This window comes from Phyllostomus hastatus, unplaced genomic scaffold (assembly GCF_019186645.2).
Source record: "Phyllostomus hastatus isolate PE091 unplaced genomic scaffold, TTU_PhHast_1.1 phas_contig_58, whole genome shotgun sequence".
In the NCBI taxonomy this organism is placed as follows: Eukaryota; Metazoa; Chordata; class Mammalia; order Chiroptera; family Phyllostomidae; genus Phyllostomus; species Phyllostomus hastatus.
Genome location: NW_025333916.1, coordinates 46,920,024 through 46,938,561, shown reverse-complemented (window position 1 = coordinate 46,938,561; position 18,538 = coordinate 46,920,024). Strand labels below are relative to the sequence as shown.

The window sequence follows — 18,538 nt, the reverse complement described above, 5'->3', positions numbered from 1 at the left end:
AATGGCCTTTAATATCTGATTTTTGATACCTCACATCAAAAAAAAAGAGAGAAACTGGAGAAAATTTTCATGGGACAGGAAAGCAGAAATACAGTCTAATTTGTCCCCTATGCTAGACTATGTTTGGGCAGTTCAAGTTCTGGCCTCCATCTTTTCTATTGGTAATTACCTCCCTGTATGTCTGAGCTCGCCTGACAAAAGTATAGAAAGAAGCATGGAAGACACTAACATATTGGATGTCCCTGTCAGCAATTTAAACTTGAAAACAGATAAGGGGAATATGCACAGTGTGCTTACACAGGCTTATTGAAAATAGTGGCAAATATCCTCTAATCTCTTAAATATGCTGTCGCACAGATCTGATGCAGTTCGTGTTTGACATTTCATCTGAATGCTAATAACCTCTGATTACTAAAATATTTATAAAATTTATTTTTACCAAAGAGATGCAATTCATCATGATAAGGTATTACAGAATAAACCTTGTTTTATAACAAAAAAACAATAAATTACTTAAATGGAGATCACAGTTTGTGACTTAAACTTTATTGTTTAAACCAGTACTGTTCAGTATAAATTATTGCAAACTACAAGTATGAGCTAGGTATACAATTTAAATTTTTCTAGTAAACACATTAAAAAGTAAATATAAATTGATAAAATTAATTTAATACTTAATATTTAACACAATATCATCATGTTCAAAAGTAATACATATAGTAATGAATAATGAGACATTTTATTTTTTTAAAGATTTTATTTACTTATTTTTAGAGAGGGTAAGGGAGGGAGAACCAGAGCGAGGAAAGCATCAATGTGCAGTTGCTTCTTGTGTGCCCCCTACTGGGGACCTGGCCCACAACCCAGCATGTGCCATGACTGGAGATTGAACAAGTGACCCTTTGGTTTACAGGCCAGCACTCAATCCACTGAGACACATCAACCAGGACAAGATATTTTAAATTCTCATTTTTTGTACTAAGTCTTTGAATTTTGGTATACAATTTGAAAGTGGAGCATATCTCAATTTCAAATTGCTGAATTTCAAATAAATAACCACATAGGGCTACTGGTCACTATATTAGACAATATAGGTCAAAGTTAACTTTTATGAACCTTAATTCTCCGGAGTGAAAAGATGCAATAAAGTAAATACATATCCTATTTATGTTTTTGTCTAAAAGTTACATCCTTTAAAACTATAAAAATACCATGGACAAAAACAAATAAGCAAAATAGAACGGGAGACATGGAAATAAAGAACAAACTGACAGCGACCAGAGGGAAGGGGGAAGAGGGAAAATAGGAGAAAAAAGGTGAAGGACCCTTATTACCATGTATAGAGGACCCATAGTAATGCACAGCAGGGTGGGGATTGAGGGGGCGGGGCAGGAGAGAGCAAAAACTGGCTGGGGGGAATCAGAACAACTGTAATTGAACAACAACTTTTAAAAAAGGGAAAAAAAGAAACAACTGCCATGCATTATTATTTTATTTCTCTTCTCGGGAGCATCATTATAGAATACTTTTAGAGTACAACTTCTGAACACTCCCACCTCACATCTTATGAAAATATTAGTAAGAATAAACAAATAATAAATATTTCTGTAAATATTAGATTGTTTCTGTTTATGATACACCATCTTATCTCAAGCATGGGGAATTGCTACCACATTAAATGCTGAAATTTGAATATTTGTGAAGAGTGCATTGTAATTTTCCGTTATATGTAACTGAATAAGCATTCAATTATGAACTGAATTGCAGCTGACAGGTGAACAAAATGACGTGCTTTATAGATGTTTAATTAAATGTGTATTGATTTGACTTGAGTTCTCTTATTTTGGGAGCATTATATATAATTTCCGGCCTCCAACATTGTTGGCCTTTGAAAACCTCCTGGGCTGTGGGCATTGTGCCTCTAGTGGCAAATGTACAAAGTCACCCTGGCTCAAGCAATGCTTGTCCCGTCCCTGCTTGCAAAATACAGGGACGCTCCTATCCCGGTAATTCTCAATGTAATTGTCACCCATGACAGGCTTTTACCAACGTTACTTTACTAACTTTTTTAATATTTATCAAATTCTTTATTTGTGTCATTTTTGACAGTGACACACCCAGAAGTAGTCAGATTTCGGTTGAAGGGAATGGTATCTGTGCCTTCGGCTCTACTTTATCATGAAAACAAAATGCAAAAGGCTTCATTTTTTTTCTTCTCCGTATTTTAAATGATGACAAGAAAAAAAAACATGCATTTTTAAACTAACAGCAATCGTTAAGTTTTAACTTTGACGAAGTTTGTTAATCATGTTATATATTTACAATTCCTAGTTTTCTACTTTTATTACTTGAAAACAGAAGTTAACTTTAAAACATTCCATTATGTAGTTTAAAATGAAAACATTCAGAGTTGAATTTTTAATTGTATATAATTAGTTTGCTAACTTCAGTTTTGCATCAGCATATTCCATGAGCTCACTTTGCCCTCATCTATGCACTTGACTGTCAATTTGTTCTCTGTTTCTGATTTAGGAGAGGCAATGTTGTGTCTGTTTTCTTATCTACTGTATAACATATGACCTGGTACAGTGTAGGTGCTCAGTGAACCTTAGATAAATGAATGAAAAACAAATGTTTGTTATCAAGTGATGTGTAAGCTCATTTTACCTAAATGCAAAGGAGAGGGTGTCCACATGGTAGGGATCCAAGGTTGCTCTGAGCTGGACCCCATTTACAGAATAACTCCCACATATCCAGGGTTTCTGCTATGCCAAGGCTAGAAAAAAAATTTTTGTAACTTAAAGCTTATAAAGCCATCTAATAATTTATTAATCATTCATATTTTATTAAGATAATTTGTTGTGCGTGGGTCACCGGCCAGCAGTGACCACGGAACGCTGTGGATGGCTCGCCGAAACACACGTGAGAAAAAACAACACATGCACAGAGACAGACTAGTTTCTGTGGGGAAGTAGGGACGAAATGGCCACCCCCCCTAGTGGGGAGCGCGCTGATTTACCATCCATACCTGCTTTTATTAGGCTCATTTTGCATAATAATTCAGGTAAAGTACAGTACTCATTAGGGGAAGTAAGGAACTATAGAAAACAAAGAACTCTGCCGGTCTATTGAGTTGGGGTCAAAGAGCTGTAAGACTGAGGAACAAAATAACTTCCTCCTAAGACCCTTCTCATTCAACTGAGAGCATTCTAAACAAAGAAGGTTTCACAGTAATTTACATGTTCTTTCTTAGGCCTGATCACCCCGGGAAATCCGCACTTCTCAGTACCGAGCTGTACTACCCTGTCATTGTTTTAGGCTTAGGTGGAGCAAGGGAACTAGGTAACCAAGAGATAAGGAGATTTTCTCCCAGACGCTGAAAACTCAGGCTATGTCAAAGCCGAGGAGCGAGGGTCCATCACCCCCTTTTGCTGCAGCCCCCCAAGTCCTTCTTTTGGGGGGCCTCCCAAAGTGATCGTGCCTGGCTTAGGTCGTTCCCCCCGTGGGGAATCTTACCCGTCTTTGGCTAACCGACCAAGCTTTTGGGGGTTCAGTCATGAATAAAGCAGCAGAAGCAGCATTCCCGCCAGGAAGATAAGCTTTTATCTCCTTGTTGGCTTACGGTTCCAAGGGCGTTCCCTTAGCCTTAGCTTAGGCGGGGGTTTCAGCTTCTGATACCAGTCAGGGCGGTTCCCAACAATAATTTACTTTTATAATTAATAATCTATCACTTTTTCCCTATATGTCTTATTCATTGTATTATCTAGTAGGGAATCTTTTTCTTTCTAAAAATCATTTTCTTTGTTCCTTATTCTGTAAGTCTGTGGTTCTCCATCGTGGCCTGTTTTGTTCCTCTGGGGAGATATTTGACAATGTCAATAGATATTTTTCTTGTGGGGAGGATGCTATTTTGTTATCTATTGACCAAAGGAAAAGAGATTCTTCAAAAAATCATAAAATGGACAAGATAGCTCCCCAGTAGCAAAGAATTATCCAACCCAAAATGCCCACAATGCTAAGGTTGTGAAACCTTACTCTTAATTCACTTTGAAAACACTGATCCCTGTTTTATTCCTAAAATTATTTTTTTAAAAAAAACAGATTGCTTCTGTTTATGATGCACCTTTTGCCTCATTGTAATCAAGACTTTTTCAAGTCTGTAGGATGCTTAGTTTATTAAAGTTAACAGGTTGAATAGCAATGAACATTTATCAATATAATTTTCTAAAAATCTTCCCTCTCTTTTTCAAACGTTGCCAGATAAAATGAGAGTTTTGATGTTGATAATGTAATTCTATCAATTTAATGCATCTCTGTTAATCTGTTTTACAGGTCCCTTTAGATGGAATATAAAGCTGCAGAAACCTTTTCATCAGAAGGATTAATGCCTGCATTACCATTTCTGCAGTAAGACCGAACGCTCAGTGGTGGAGGCCACAGACACCTCCAGCCTGGATCCCACAGTTCTGCATTAAGTGCTGGAGTTCGCATTACTCTGCGGTAGGAAAGCCTTCGCCAATGCTTACAAGGAACTGTTTATCCCTGCTTCTCTGGGTCCTGTTTGATGGAGGTCTCCTAACACCACTTCAACCACAGCTACAGCGAACTTTAGCCACAGAACGGAGAGAAAATGTTATCCACCTGTCAGGACGGCGACCGCATCTCCAACGAGTTAAGCGTGGCTGGGTGTGGAATCAGTTTTTCGTGCTGGAGGAGTACATGGGCTCCGAACCGCAGTACGTGGGAAAGGTAATGGCCTGTTTCTTTTGACAACCACTGGACAACCAGGGGGTTTATGCGGTGTACACTATGTGGAGGTTTTGCACAGGGGTTGAACAAACCGGTGGTTGAACACTGGAAATAAACTCAGGACACCTGATTTTAATTCCTGACTCAGTGACCTGGGTAAGCTTTGGAATATCATTCAATCCCTGTTTTCTTTAATTAGACTGGTTATTTTCATGAAATCAATATATATTTTGTTTCCGTTTTTGACATTCTTTGCTAAACATAAAGTTAAAATATATAAAAACTTATTAAAAGTGTTATTATCGCACATTATTTCTCACAGACAATCAGAAATTATTTTCCAATGAGAGGTGTAGGGAAAAAAAACACAGGTGTAAATACTTTGAAATGCTGTTGCTTTCTTTGGATGACCAAGATGTCTTTCCTCCTTACCCCTTTAAAAACAGGATATATAATTAGAATTGTGGTTCTGAAGTATTTGAGTTAGCTTGACTGTGCTTTATAAATAATTTATTTACTATATGCTTTGCAAGCTACTTATGAAGCTATTTATGGACAAATTTAAAAAATGTTGGAACCCAAATATGTACATGTCAATATTCAACACAACACACAATTTTCTAGTGGTATTTCAAGTTTATATAATTTATATTTTCACCAAAATAGTTTATCTGTTTCAGCCCACTTATGCTTGATTGCTATTTTTCTTACATAAAAAATTTGATCTATGCCTAGAATAGATAGAAGTAATAAATGGCATTGGCAATTATTTTTCAGAAAAATGGATACCTTATTTTATTTTGATCTTGTTAATTCTGTTTTTAATTTTTTAAGATTTTTCCATGTTTTTAATTAATCAAGAATACTAGTAGTAGTAGTAGTAAAAGATATGTGTGAAGAGAGTTTAAAAGAAATCCAAAGACCAAAAAGGGAAACCATAGTAAGAAGAGTATTAGGAAGCTGGCATAGAGTATGTCTCTTGCACATTAAAGTCTGCAGAAATTTCTGGAAGTCTACACTAATGAGAAACATGATGCATCTTATGATTTTAATGTTAGGTCAAAGAAAAAAAATCCACTGAAGACCTTGATTTTTTTGCCCTACATTTTTGGAATTTTGTTTTGGAAAAGTATATAAGGAACATTGAAGAACACATTGCAGAAGGTCCTCAAATAGAAACCTTTGTTGAAAATGAGTATATAACCAGGGTTGCTCTACGGTATATGAGCTCTAAGACAAATATTTTACGTGGGGTACCTATCTATCTATCGGTATATCTATATATATCTATATATCTATCAATTTGTGTATATCCATATCTGTCTATATAGACGTAGATTGATCAATTGATAGATATAATTAGAATCGCATCAAATCAGCGTTTGAGTACCATCCTGGAAATCCAGTTTCTGATAATCTTGTAAACAATCTTCAGTGTCATTAAGCAGCATCACTGTTCTTGCCAGAACTCCCACCTACTAGGAATCGGGCTGATCATGTGGCCCTGGAACAACTCCATAGGTCCAGTGTCGGGCATGGGGTGAGCTCTGACAATGTGTAGAAAGTCAGTTTCTTATTCGGTGCTGATGGGAAAAATGGGCACTGAGTCCCCAGCAGCTCCAGTCCAGCCCAGGGCACCCCACCCAGATGACCCTGCAACCCACAGATTAGCCTGGGCACAAAAGCAGTCTCAGCAAATCCTGACAAAATACTCCAAAACATGGAAGTCCTCTGGTGTTACTGTACACTACTTCTACTTACATGATTTCTCCCTACAACTACGGAATATAATAATCACTAAAATATTTTTAACAGTGAGATAGGTTCTTGTTGTGCCGGTACCCTTGTTTTTGGTGAGTTGCTTTAATATAATAATCTTGGGTTTTGAAAACACAGACAAATGGTGGGGCAGCATAGCTCCCGAACTGCCTGCCTCACGGGTGGCGGTTCTCTCAGTTGTGCCTGTGACAGACTCGGGCACGGAGTCAGGGTTTCTGACAACTGTCAGAGGAAAGGTGTGCTCTGGTTGGGGTGGAAGCACATCTATAGTCTTTAGCTGAACATTGAGGTGAGGCAGTCCACATTTTGTGGAAAAATTAATGAAATACTTCTAGCGGCCCTAAGTAAGTAGAGGAGCATTTACCTCCTAGTGGACGTGAAACAAACGGAACTAGGAGTTGCTTATGCAAATATTAAAGAATTCTACCAATGTAAATAGAAGGAAATGTATCCAAATCACTTAAAAAATGAATTGGAATTTCTAAATAGATTAAAAAGAAAGAGGTATAAAATTGAAGTATTATAAAATTAAGACATTTTCACAGGCTCTTGGCTGTGCATTTGTAAGGTGTAATATAAACTCAGGGTTCTCAGGCACTGTGTGCTTCTAATGCAAATGAAACAGCAGTTGCCAAAATCTCCTTTCCACATGGGGCATAGTTAAAGTTTAATTAACTCTGTCTTAATGGTTCTAGATGTGGGAATAGTCGAATGACAACATGGGGACTGATGAAAGCTATTGCATGTAAGAGTAAACATATAGACATATATTTAAGCTATAGCTTTTTCATTTTTTTATTTTTTAAAATTTTTTCTAGAAAGGCTTTGAGACATTCTATAAAAAAGAAAAGTATTATAAATAATATAGAATACAGAGCTAAAGAAAAAAGCAAGTGCAAAATCACCAACAAAAGGATCGGCGAAACTATTATAATTGAGCTTCAAATTAACTTTGTTTCTTTACAACAAAAGTATCTATGGAAAGCGTTAATTTGTATAGTTTCCGTCATTGGAGTTTTACTTATTGAGAGGAAAAATGAATTTCTCTAGGTTCAAATATTAAAATAAAGTTCATGTAGAAATTTATCAGGTGAGAGGTTTCTGAGTGGTTTAGTCCACATTAGCCTCAACACTTGTTCAAAAGGAAGAGATGTTAACATCTACGTCCTTTCAAGAAAGACCAAACAGTGGTATTGCTTAAAACGAATATTACTTTACTTTATCTACAAGGAAAGCACAAGTGTGTCCAGAGGCAAAGCCAATGCTTTCCTCAAATAAACGCATTAGATTTTATGTAAGATCTGAATAAGTATAAGGTACCATATTGCATAGTAACAAAAAAATTAACTTGGGAAAAATTAATTCACGCATTTTCAATTGCCCACAGTCTCCCTCAGTAAGGCCGGCATTACTAATCTCATACATACACATGCACAGACATCTAAGCTGGGTGCTTACACCAACATGTGGAACTGAGTGCCTATGTCTGTGAAGCTCTGACTTTGTCATAGTCTCAAATCTGTGTATCAAGAAAATGCTACTCAGTTTATATTCAAAGAAGAATCAGGAAATTGAGTTGTGATTTTTTAATAATCTCTGTTGGCAGCAATTCCTAGCTTTAAATTGTTTAGAACTGCAAAATCTAAACTGAAACTTACCTAAACCCTACCTCTGGAAGCATCTGTTTCTTCACCATATTTTCAATGGACGATGTATTAAAGTTTGAAAAGGGGCTAAACATTGTGGGGTATTTTTATATGAAGGTCCCCATGTGGCAATTATGGCAGGTAAGCTTTACTGAGGGCTTCTTTGGGCACCGCTTTCATCGCTGTGTATGCATAGCCCATGTGATCTTCACAGCAGCACTTTGAAGAATATGTGTTAACAACCCGTTTTCTACATGGGAAAACTGAGGCACAGAAAGGTTTGGTAGCTTGCTCACGTCACAACACTCAAATGCTGAAACTGGATTTTTAAGCCAGGTAGTTTATTTCCTTTGCACCAGACAATATCACAGTGTATTTTCTTTTAAAGATCTTAAATAACGCTAATTTCAGTACTCCATCAGACTGTACTGTGGCGGAGAACCTGTCAGGGGCTGAGAAAAAGGGCAGTCTGTCACTGGGTCTGAAAGATAGGGGGAGGGTTCAAGAGAGGCTTCCCAGGCCTGGAAGCACCTGAGGTGCGTCTTGAAGGACGATACCACTTTTTCAGAACAAATAGTCTGAGAAAAATAAACTAATATATTTTATTGATTATGCTATTACAGTTGTCCCATTTCCCCCTTCATTCCCCTCTGCCCTGCTCCCCTCTCCCACCCGAACCTTCTCCCCGAGAAAACATTTTTATATGCTCTGAGGCTTAGAAGTTCACAGTGGGCCTAAGTAAACATATTTTAACATAGTCAGAATGTGATGCTAACTGTTTAAAATAAATAAATACAGAGAATGTGTAGAGGTTCCATTCTGGTACCAAGATCAGGTTTATTTGTTCTTGTTTATTTTTTTTTAATTGAGATATAACCAACACAATATGTAATAGCAGTTTCAGGTATACAACATAATTTTCTGATAGTTGTATGCACTGTGAAGTGATCAGCATGATTTGTTTAGGTATCATCCATCACCACACATAGTTACAGTAATTTTTCTTATGATGAACAATTTTATGATTCACTCTATTATCAACTTTAAAATATTATTAACTGTATCCATCTCAATACACATTACAGTATTATTTGTTCTTAACGGTGTCAAAAGCGACCAAAAGTGTCTTCATTGAGGATTCACTTGGACAGAATTGCAGGTTTGAAATGATCACTCAGAGAGCCACTTAAAAGACTCACTGGAGGCAGAGAAACAAGCACAGAGACAGGGAAAAGTTATATGCAGGAAAAAGTTAGGGTAGGCTTGTGTAAGAAGTAATGAAGGAAACGGAATACTAGGGTTGAAGGTGTGAAAGGTAGAGATACAACAAAAGAGTTCAAGATCCATGGGTTATAGGAACAGTAAGAACAAGACAAAAAGTTAGTACAGAATTGCACATAAAGAAAAAAAGGGAGGAAGAAGGAAAAAATGCATATATTCCTGACTTCTGTTTTGCTAATATTTGGCATAGGCTTGGTTGTAAAGGAAGGAAAAATTAATTTTATTAGACATTATACTTCCATAGTTACTTATAATTACCCAGGTGAGCTATCTCAGAGATATCTGAATACAGTCATCTAGGGCTCACCAACAGGCTGCCAGTAGAGACAGAGACATAGGTGATTGGCATACAGGTAGGAAGTCATACCTGTCGTAGAAGTGAATAACATACCCTAGAAAAAATAACAGAGACAATGGGAGAACCCTGATTTTTAACTGCAAAGTGCATGAAGAAGAATTAGGTACTGTCACGGATAATAAATTAAGAGAAAGTTTTAAGAATAAGGAAAGACAAATCATGTAAAACTTCACAGATCAAGTTAAATAATGACTGGTACTGGTTAGGGCAGTTAGTGAGCCAGAAGTGAGCTTTGTCAAAATAATTTTAATGGTTTTCTGTAGAGCTTAAGGAAAGGAGAAAGTGATGGGAACAGTGGGTAGATTTCAAAAGTGTAGATGAAAGAGATTGATCTATGATATGCCTGATTCGATGTGATAAATACCTCATTAGTTAGTGTTTTCCAGAGAACCAATAGTGTGTGTGTGTGTGTGTGTGTGTGTGTGTGTGTGTGTGTGTGTGTGTGTGTAGAAAGACAGAGAGAGAGAGAGAGGTGAAGAGATAGACATTGAGAGAGAGAAAGTTATCTTAAGGAATTTGGCTCACATGACTGTGTCAATACAAGTCCAAAATCTGCAGAGTAGGCCAGCATGCTGGATAAGCAAGGAAGCAGTACAGATAAACTCAGTATAGCTATTCTAATTATTCTAATTATACATATATACATGTATATATAATATGTATTCATATTACATACTATATGTAATATGGCAGTTTCCTCAGGCACTTGGGGTTAATTTCCTTAGATGGAGATGGAAAAGCAGCTTTGCTGACCAAAACCCTCACAGGATTTCGGGTCTCAATGCCACCAGCTTCCTCGGGGTCTTCCCACGCATCTGCATTCCAAATTTCAGAACCCCGTTTCTTCACAATCAGAGCACTCATTTCAAAAGCAGACTCATTGTATGACTAGGGCTTCTTGCCTTGTGATTCAGCAGCTCACAGGATCAGATGCTGGACTTCTTTTCAGCAATCTCAGCTCTGCGGCTGCAGCGGATAAAGTTCTCTCTCTGGCAGACATAGAAGTCCTCAGGTTATTTATGTGGAACTTGAGTTGAGAATTCAAATCCCTAAGCATGTTTGTTTCTTTCTGTATTTTTTCCAACGCTATAATCTGAAAGTGTCTCCCCAAATCTGTGTTTTGAAATTCTAATGCCTAAAGTAGGGACACTATGGAACAGGGTTGTGAGAAGTACTTCTGTCATGGGGATGGGATCCTCATGAATTATACTAGTGCTTTTAGAAAAAGGCCACAGAGCTCCCTAGCCCCTCCTGCCATGTGAGAACACAGCAAAGTCTACAACCCAGAAGAGCACCATTATCATATCATTCTGATACCCTGGCCTTAGACTCTTAGCTTCCAGAACAGTGAAAAGTAACTTTCTGTTGTTTATAAAGTAATGGCTGTATTGTATTTTGTTATAGCCATTCAAACAGACTAAGACATCTAGCAACACAAAGAGCAACCAGCCATATCATTATAATCATGAGTTTGACAGAAATGGATCATATGCCCTGACTGATGTGGCTTGGTTGGGTGTCACCCTGCAGAGCAAAAAGTTGCCAGTTCCATCCCGGTCATAGGTCAGGGCACCTGTGTGGGTTGTGGATTCAGCCCCCAGTTGGAACACTTATGAGACACGATCAATTGATGTTTTTCTCTCACACTGATGTTTTTCTCCCTCTCTCTAAAAATAAATAAATCGAATCTCTGATAAAAAATGTATCATATAAATGATCACTCAAATTCTTGCCTTTTGTTAAGTGTTTAATTAGGAGTCTCCAATGGTCATATTCTGCATATCTCTATTGCTACCCCACCTCAGAGACCACCAGTGTTGTCTTCAGTATGGGCGATAGGGTCGTCGGTGTTTTTAACTCTAATTAGAAGAGTCAGTTTCAGAAACCACAGAACTGATTGGGAAAAATCATCTGTCACTCCTGGTACCAAAATTTGTAACAATGAGGGATCTTCAGAGAATCAAAACAAATAGGATATATATGGCTTGTATATTTATATTCTTTTATTTATTTTAAATACATATGGCTCATGCTATTGAGGATATAAAAGTCCAAAATCTTTAGGATTGGCTGACAGGCAGGGAACCAAGAAAGAGCTGTACTTTGAGCTGAAAGGTTTTCTGCTGGCAAATTTCCTTCTTGACTGAGAGATGTCAGTCCCTGGTTTATTAAGGCTTTCAGCTGGATGGATACATTGTGCAAGTTAATCTATATTTCTCAGAGTTCACCAATTTAAATGTTAATCTCATTCAAAAAACACCTTCTCAGAAACATCCAGCATGATGTTTAGTCAAATATCTGGGCGTCCTGGCCCAGCTATTTTAACTCGAACAATGACTTTTCATAGAAATCTTAGACCCAGGTAGATGCTAATGAAATGAGATGGCCGATTAGTCAGAAGGAAGTGCAGTTGACTCTTAGGATTCAAAGAAAACTTTTTACAGGATTTTCAGGTGGTGCAACTAACAGCAATGACACCATCAAGACACTCTAGGAAAGGACAAGAAGGAGCAGGTGATTGTATGGATTGATTGTTGCAAAATTATATGCTCTGTGTGATGGAAGAGAGGGAAGGGTACCAAGAAAGAAGTCTACAAGAAACCAGGGTCGCACTACAAATACTAAAGTTCCAAAGGGAGCTAGCCGCAAAAATAGGGGGTTGTCTCTATAGGAGAGTCAGGGCAGTGGCAATGGATATTTTGGGAATTATGTGAAGAATTTGGTTTTGGATTAGTAAAAGGAATAAGAAAGAAAAAAGACAGAGATAGTAAGACAGCTTATTAAAATAGCTATAATTGCAAAAATAAAGACTATCTGGAATTTCTTCTAAATTAACACGATGTTATAGCAATATTTTGACTATATCCCTTTGCACAAAATATAATGCAAATTATACAATAAAGTTATACTGACACATTTAAAAGACATTTTCATGACTCAACTATCATCTATCTATCTATCTATCTATCTATCTATGTTACATAGCTTTAAGAGAAGCTCATAATGTAGCATTAGATATCAGAGTTATTCCCATTCATTTGAGATTCAAGGTTCATTGTACTAACTCAGTCTTCACAGAAGATTTAAAACCTTTTCATCCTCTTGACTCCTGCCTCACTTACATATATAAGAATGTTTGCAGTGTATTCAAGTGCCCTAAATCAAGGTCTTGTTTATAATCCTTGCAGCTGCCAAATGTATTGACCTGGCTGCTAATCAAAGCATCTTTAGATACCTGTTCTTTCTGTAATAAAACATCAGAAAGAATCTTTAGATAAGCATGATATTTTATTGTACACCTTGGTTCTTAATCATATCCTTGAGTTTTATAGATTCTCTCAATACATCGGGATATCTTTGAAATAATCATCATTGAATGTGACTAGATAGCAATATGTTTAAAAGAAAAAATGCTTGAAATGTAATTTGAACACTAAACACAATAAAGTACTTTTCAAAAAGTCAATGCCCATTGTATGCCAGTTCTCTCTCCTTCACAGTTTATTTTCTGCTTCTGGCATGCTCTTTATAATAGCAATGCCATAAAGCTTTAATGTGTTTACTTTAATTGAATTGGAAGGACCTTTAATGAAATTTAACTGTCTTTAAGTCAATATATGAATCACTACAACCAGAATTTGAAAATAACCTCGACAGCATTAAGATTTCACCCCTATTTTTATGTTTCTCTATCTTTCTTCTCCTTTACATCTCTTCCTCCTTCTGCTGCTTTTCCACCCTACATCTAATTATATTTCAATCTTGTTTTATGGACATTGTTGGACTATAGTTATGCAATAGCTGGGATAAAGAGCAAGGAGGCTTTGATTCAAATTGCAGGTGTTTAAATAATTATCAACGCAAAAATGCTTAAGCACAACTGTGTCAGTTCACACTAATGACAGAATGTGATATCACATACTCAGAGTACATATTCACCAGGCATATCTCAAGTACAAATGCCACAACTTCACAGTACAGTTCATGCAGTATGTGTGTGCCTGGGTGTGCATGTGTTATTGAAATCTTTTTGACAAGACATTAGTTGGATTCCTTGGAAAATGGTGCTGTCTTTGATCTAACATGATGAACACCTACAACTTGTATTTCATAGCAGGTGATAAGAGAAAGAACCTACTGGAATTATTCGAGAAGTACCCTGGGAAAGGCCACCTGTATGAAAAGACAACTAAAATAGGGAGTACAGAGTGATAAAAATGTCAATAAAAGTCCAAGTTTAACATTCTGATCTTTTAACAAGATAGAGTTTATTAATATATACATGGTTGCATATTCATTACAATGAACTTGAGATGTGATCTACATGAGGCATAGTATATCTATAGACAAACATTCCTCTTTCTTGACTCTGAAAAAAAAATGACATGACCATCATGGAAGGGACCATTTCTATATATTTTGTTGTTTGTGAGGCACCACATATTTTATTGCTACTGACATTTACTTACTTTAACTAATGTACAAAATTACTATTATGAAAGCAACCCTGGAATTTCCCACAGAGATGGTCTAAAGAAAATTTCCTATATAACACCTATCAGTGTAACCACTGTCGAATAGACTCTTAGTGTATACTCATGCTAATTATTAAAGAATCCCATTGTTTCTTGTTGGTTTATGTCAACTGTCCCCCTGACCTCAGCCATCCCCACCTCCCTCCCCTGATTCCATCCCCCCTTGGTTTTGTTCATGTGTCCTTTATAGTGGTTCCTGAAAACCCTTCACCCTTTCCCCTCATTGTTCCCTCCCACCTCCCCTCTGGTTACTGTCAGATTTTTCTTAATTTCAATGTCTTTGGTTATATTTTGCTTGCTTGTGGGTTTTGTTAATTAGGTTCCACTTAGAGGAGAGATCATATGGTATATGTCTTTTACCACCTGGCTTATTTCACTGAGCATAATGCTTTCCAGTTCCATCCACGCTGTTGCAAAGGGTAGGAGCTCCTTCTTTCTTTCTGCTGCATAGAATTCCATTGTGTAAAGGTACCATAGTTTTTTTATCCATTCATTTACTAATGGGTACCTAGGTTGCTTCCAGCACTTGGCTATTGTAAATTGTGCTGCTATGAACATTGGGGTGCATAGGTTCTTTTGGACCAACTTACACCATACACAAAAATAAATTCACAGTGGATAGAATACTTAAATATAAGTCATGATACCATAAAAGTCCTTCAGGAGAACATAGGCAGGGAAATCTCAGATATTCCACACAACAATATTTTTACTGATATGTTACCTAGAGCAAGGGACATAAAAGAAAGAATAAACAAATGGGATCTCATTAAAGTAAAAAGTTTCTGCACAGCTAAAGGAAATAGCATTAAAATGAGAAGAGAACAAACCTTATGGGAAAACATATTTGCCAATGATACCTCAGATAATGGTTTGATCTTCAAAATATATAAAGAACTCGCATAACTCCACCTTAGAAAGACAAAAAAAAAATAAAAAAATGGACAAAGGACCTGAACAGATACTTCTCCAAGGAAGACATACAAAGGGTGCAGAGACATATGAAAAGATGCTCAGTATCACTAGCTATCAGAGAGATGCAAATTAAAACCACAATGAGATACGACTTCATAAAGGTGAGAATGTCCATCATAAACAAATCAACAAACAAGTGCTGGCGAGGTTGTGAAGAAAAGGAAACCCTAGTGCACTGCTGGTGGGATTGCAGACTTGTGCAACCACTGTGGAAAATGTAATGGAATTTCCTGAAAATACTAAAGATGGAACTGCTTTTGACTCAGCAATTCCACTACTAGGATTATATCCTAAAAAGATCTCACTTTTCTTTTCCTGGCTGATTTAAACATTTATCAGGTATAATATCTGTCTCCTTTATATCCATTACAAGAAATGATTACAAATGAATTTTGCATCTACATATACATTTAAAAATTTTTTGCATTTTTATGGAAGAAATTTAGATTTCATTTTATTTGCAGTGCCAATGTTTAAATTCAAAGTTTAGACAAGTTAGTCAGGATAGTCAGGACATATATTTTTATCAATATGAGTAAACATGGGCTCATTAATTAATTTGCCAGGCATATTTATAGTTTTTGCCTCCGTTGATTAGATTTTTCTGTAACATGCACTGTTTGATTAAGTACCATCTTTAGTTACCACATGGGACATCAAATATATTTTAAAATAATTTTTGAACTTTTATCAATCAGTTTTGAGATATGCTTGCAGTCATATTTCAAAGGTGTTGCCTTCATTAATGGATATGAATACATATTCCTAAATGATTTTCCAAACTAAACAGTGATCTAGAACAATTATTAAGTTAATAATTGACAGAGTAGGGGACTATTCCAGTTCAATTAAGCAAAACTATTACCCACAGAAAAATAATTATATACCATCTCAATATACTAAGTTTCCCAGATGAGAGTTCAAAAGAACAAAGAAGATAGAAAAATAAGTAAGAGCAGGGACTGTGAGAATTTTAGGATGACTAAAATAGGAGCTTAAATACAAGAGAGGAGTGAATGTTGTGAGGATGAAAATAAAGGTTTCGGTACTCTCCCCAGCAAGTCCTAGGCTTCAATGATACAGATCTACAAAATCAGGCCACTCTTACTTGCTATTTTTAGATCAGTAGAAAACAAGTCTGTACCTGCCAGGTGTGTAGGGGGTCTAGTCCTTCCCACGTGCCTTGCACCTTTCAGGAGCAAATTCCCTGGCAGCTGCTTCTACAGGCTGTGAGGGGCAGAGTGCACCATGTCCTTGTCCCAGTTCTGCCTGGCCTTGCCGTGCAGGTCTCTGTCGATTTTCCAGGGACAGGGATGCTCCTGCGGATGCAAAACATTGTTTTCTCCTCAGCAATTACCCAGCTGGGTATAAGGTTACTCCTGATGTTAGAGAGACATTGCTCAGAGCACCCATATTTACATTCAAAGCTATTCCCAATGGATGACAATTCTATGACCACCGTAGAGTATACATCATTTAGAAAACTTTCTGGCCCTGAAGGCCAAGGCCATATCGTCACAGCTATATTAAACCACACCATGCACACAGCTATTTTGCTGGAGCCATGTGCTTTGCATTTGACTGGCAGAGTGTCCAGAATCAGCTGCATTCTAGGATTAGTTAATACCCTTCTTCCTGTGGCCTAGTCTTGATTTTGACATAGAAGTTTCCTGATCATTATTATGACTTTTTTTCCTTAGGAATTCCTATTATTATCCTGAACATTTTGCTTCAGTTTGGGATTCTACATACATTGCACATACTTAACAACATGAATCCTCTATATTACTACCAGAAAAATATTGTGTTCTTTTAGAAAATTTCAAGTGAAATAGATACACAGGAATGAAAAAGTGCCATCTAATTTTAACCGTCATTATCAGCTAAGATTTGGGCTGAACTTTGCCATACTGCAATGTCCTATTAGAAAACGTTGCCCTCACTTCAGTGAGAAGGTTCTGTAGCATATATGTGTGTGACTAAAGTAAGCCCTTTTATTCATTCTTTCCAGATCCAAGAAAAAGTTTGGGTCAAAGTAAATGTTAGTCTTTTTAGAAAGCAGAATCTAATTAGGAAGTTTCCAGTCAAACACTCTCCAGTTTCCAATATGTAAAAATCAAAACTCCACCAGATACACACAATTATTATATTGAGAAATAATTTAACTATAAACTCATTGGTTTCTGCACCTCTGGGAATTATTTATAACTTTTACAGGATTAAGTAGATGAAGAAGTTGGAAGGAGGTAATTCAGTGGAGATGTTTCCAGAAATGTTTCCTAAAAGAAGAATATTTCTAGTGTTTAGTAAGTGACTTATAGCTTAGAAGTCAAATACAAAAGTAGACTAAAAAGTTTTCTTGACCAGGGTTGATAGGAAAAACTACATTATGATAAGAGAGACATACATAGCTACATAAAGAACAAAAATTAATACAATAAAAGTCTATATTCTTCCAGTTGTTGCCCACTTTGACAATTCTGATGCTCCTGGAAACCACTTTAACTTTAGAGAAGTGTCCCACCATGATTTTCCATGACAGTGGAAGATTATTCTTGCTGGCTGTAATATGATTACTGCAGTGCTACTCAAGAGGTAAGGTTTTAAGCACAGGAAACTATGGCTGTGAAGCAAAGCTTAGGAATGATAAGAATAGGAGGAATTTGAAATGCCTGGGAGACATGGGGTGATAGAGTAAATGTTAGAGGTGAACTATAGCATAGCAATAATTATACCCAGAATTTAATATTTTTTTTATTTCCATGTGGAAAGTGTTCAGGATTTATTTCATTAACACTCTCATTCCCACCAAGAGTGTAATGCTGTTGTTTTTGTATATGAAATGTAATAAATGGAGACATACAGAAGTTCTGTTACTTGCCCTGAGCGGTTCATAAAATTGGGGTGCTGGAGTCCAAAAATAGGCCCTCTAACCAGAATAGTGGGTGATGTGCCTACCTGGCCAGGATAACATCTGACACTGCTTAGTCCACTTTCTGGCACATAAGGCATGTCAACAGGGAGTAAAGTGGACTCCCACAAGAGCCCAGGCTGCTGGCGAAGAGGTCTGGGAAAGCGGGCAGTGTTACACATATTGTTCATTCTCATGATGTCTGTTTCAAAGAGGTAAAACTTAAGACATGTGTTAATTCAGACCCGAAAAAAAGACATCACAATTACTCAATTATGGGGTAAAGAACATCCAAAGGAGTTTA

At 36.8% G+C, this 18,538-nt stretch overlaps 1 protein-coding gene across 2 annotated transcripts in view; it reads left to right on the top strand.

Annotated features, from left to right (window-relative positions):
- Positions 1–4,355: 4,355 nt before the first annotated feature.
- CDH12 (cadherin 12) overlaps positions 4,356–18,538 on the top strand; it is a 222,416-nt gene continuing 208,233 nt past the window's right edge. For both annotated transcript variants that reach the window (XM_045848010.1, XM_045848011.1), the window contains exon 1: positions 4,356–4,749. In XM_045848010.1, coding sequence (XP_045703966.1) covers positions 4,519–4,749 — 231 coding nt within the window. In that variant the 5' untranslated portion in view covers positions 4,356–4,518. The remainder of the gene's footprint in view (positions 4,750–18,538) is intronic.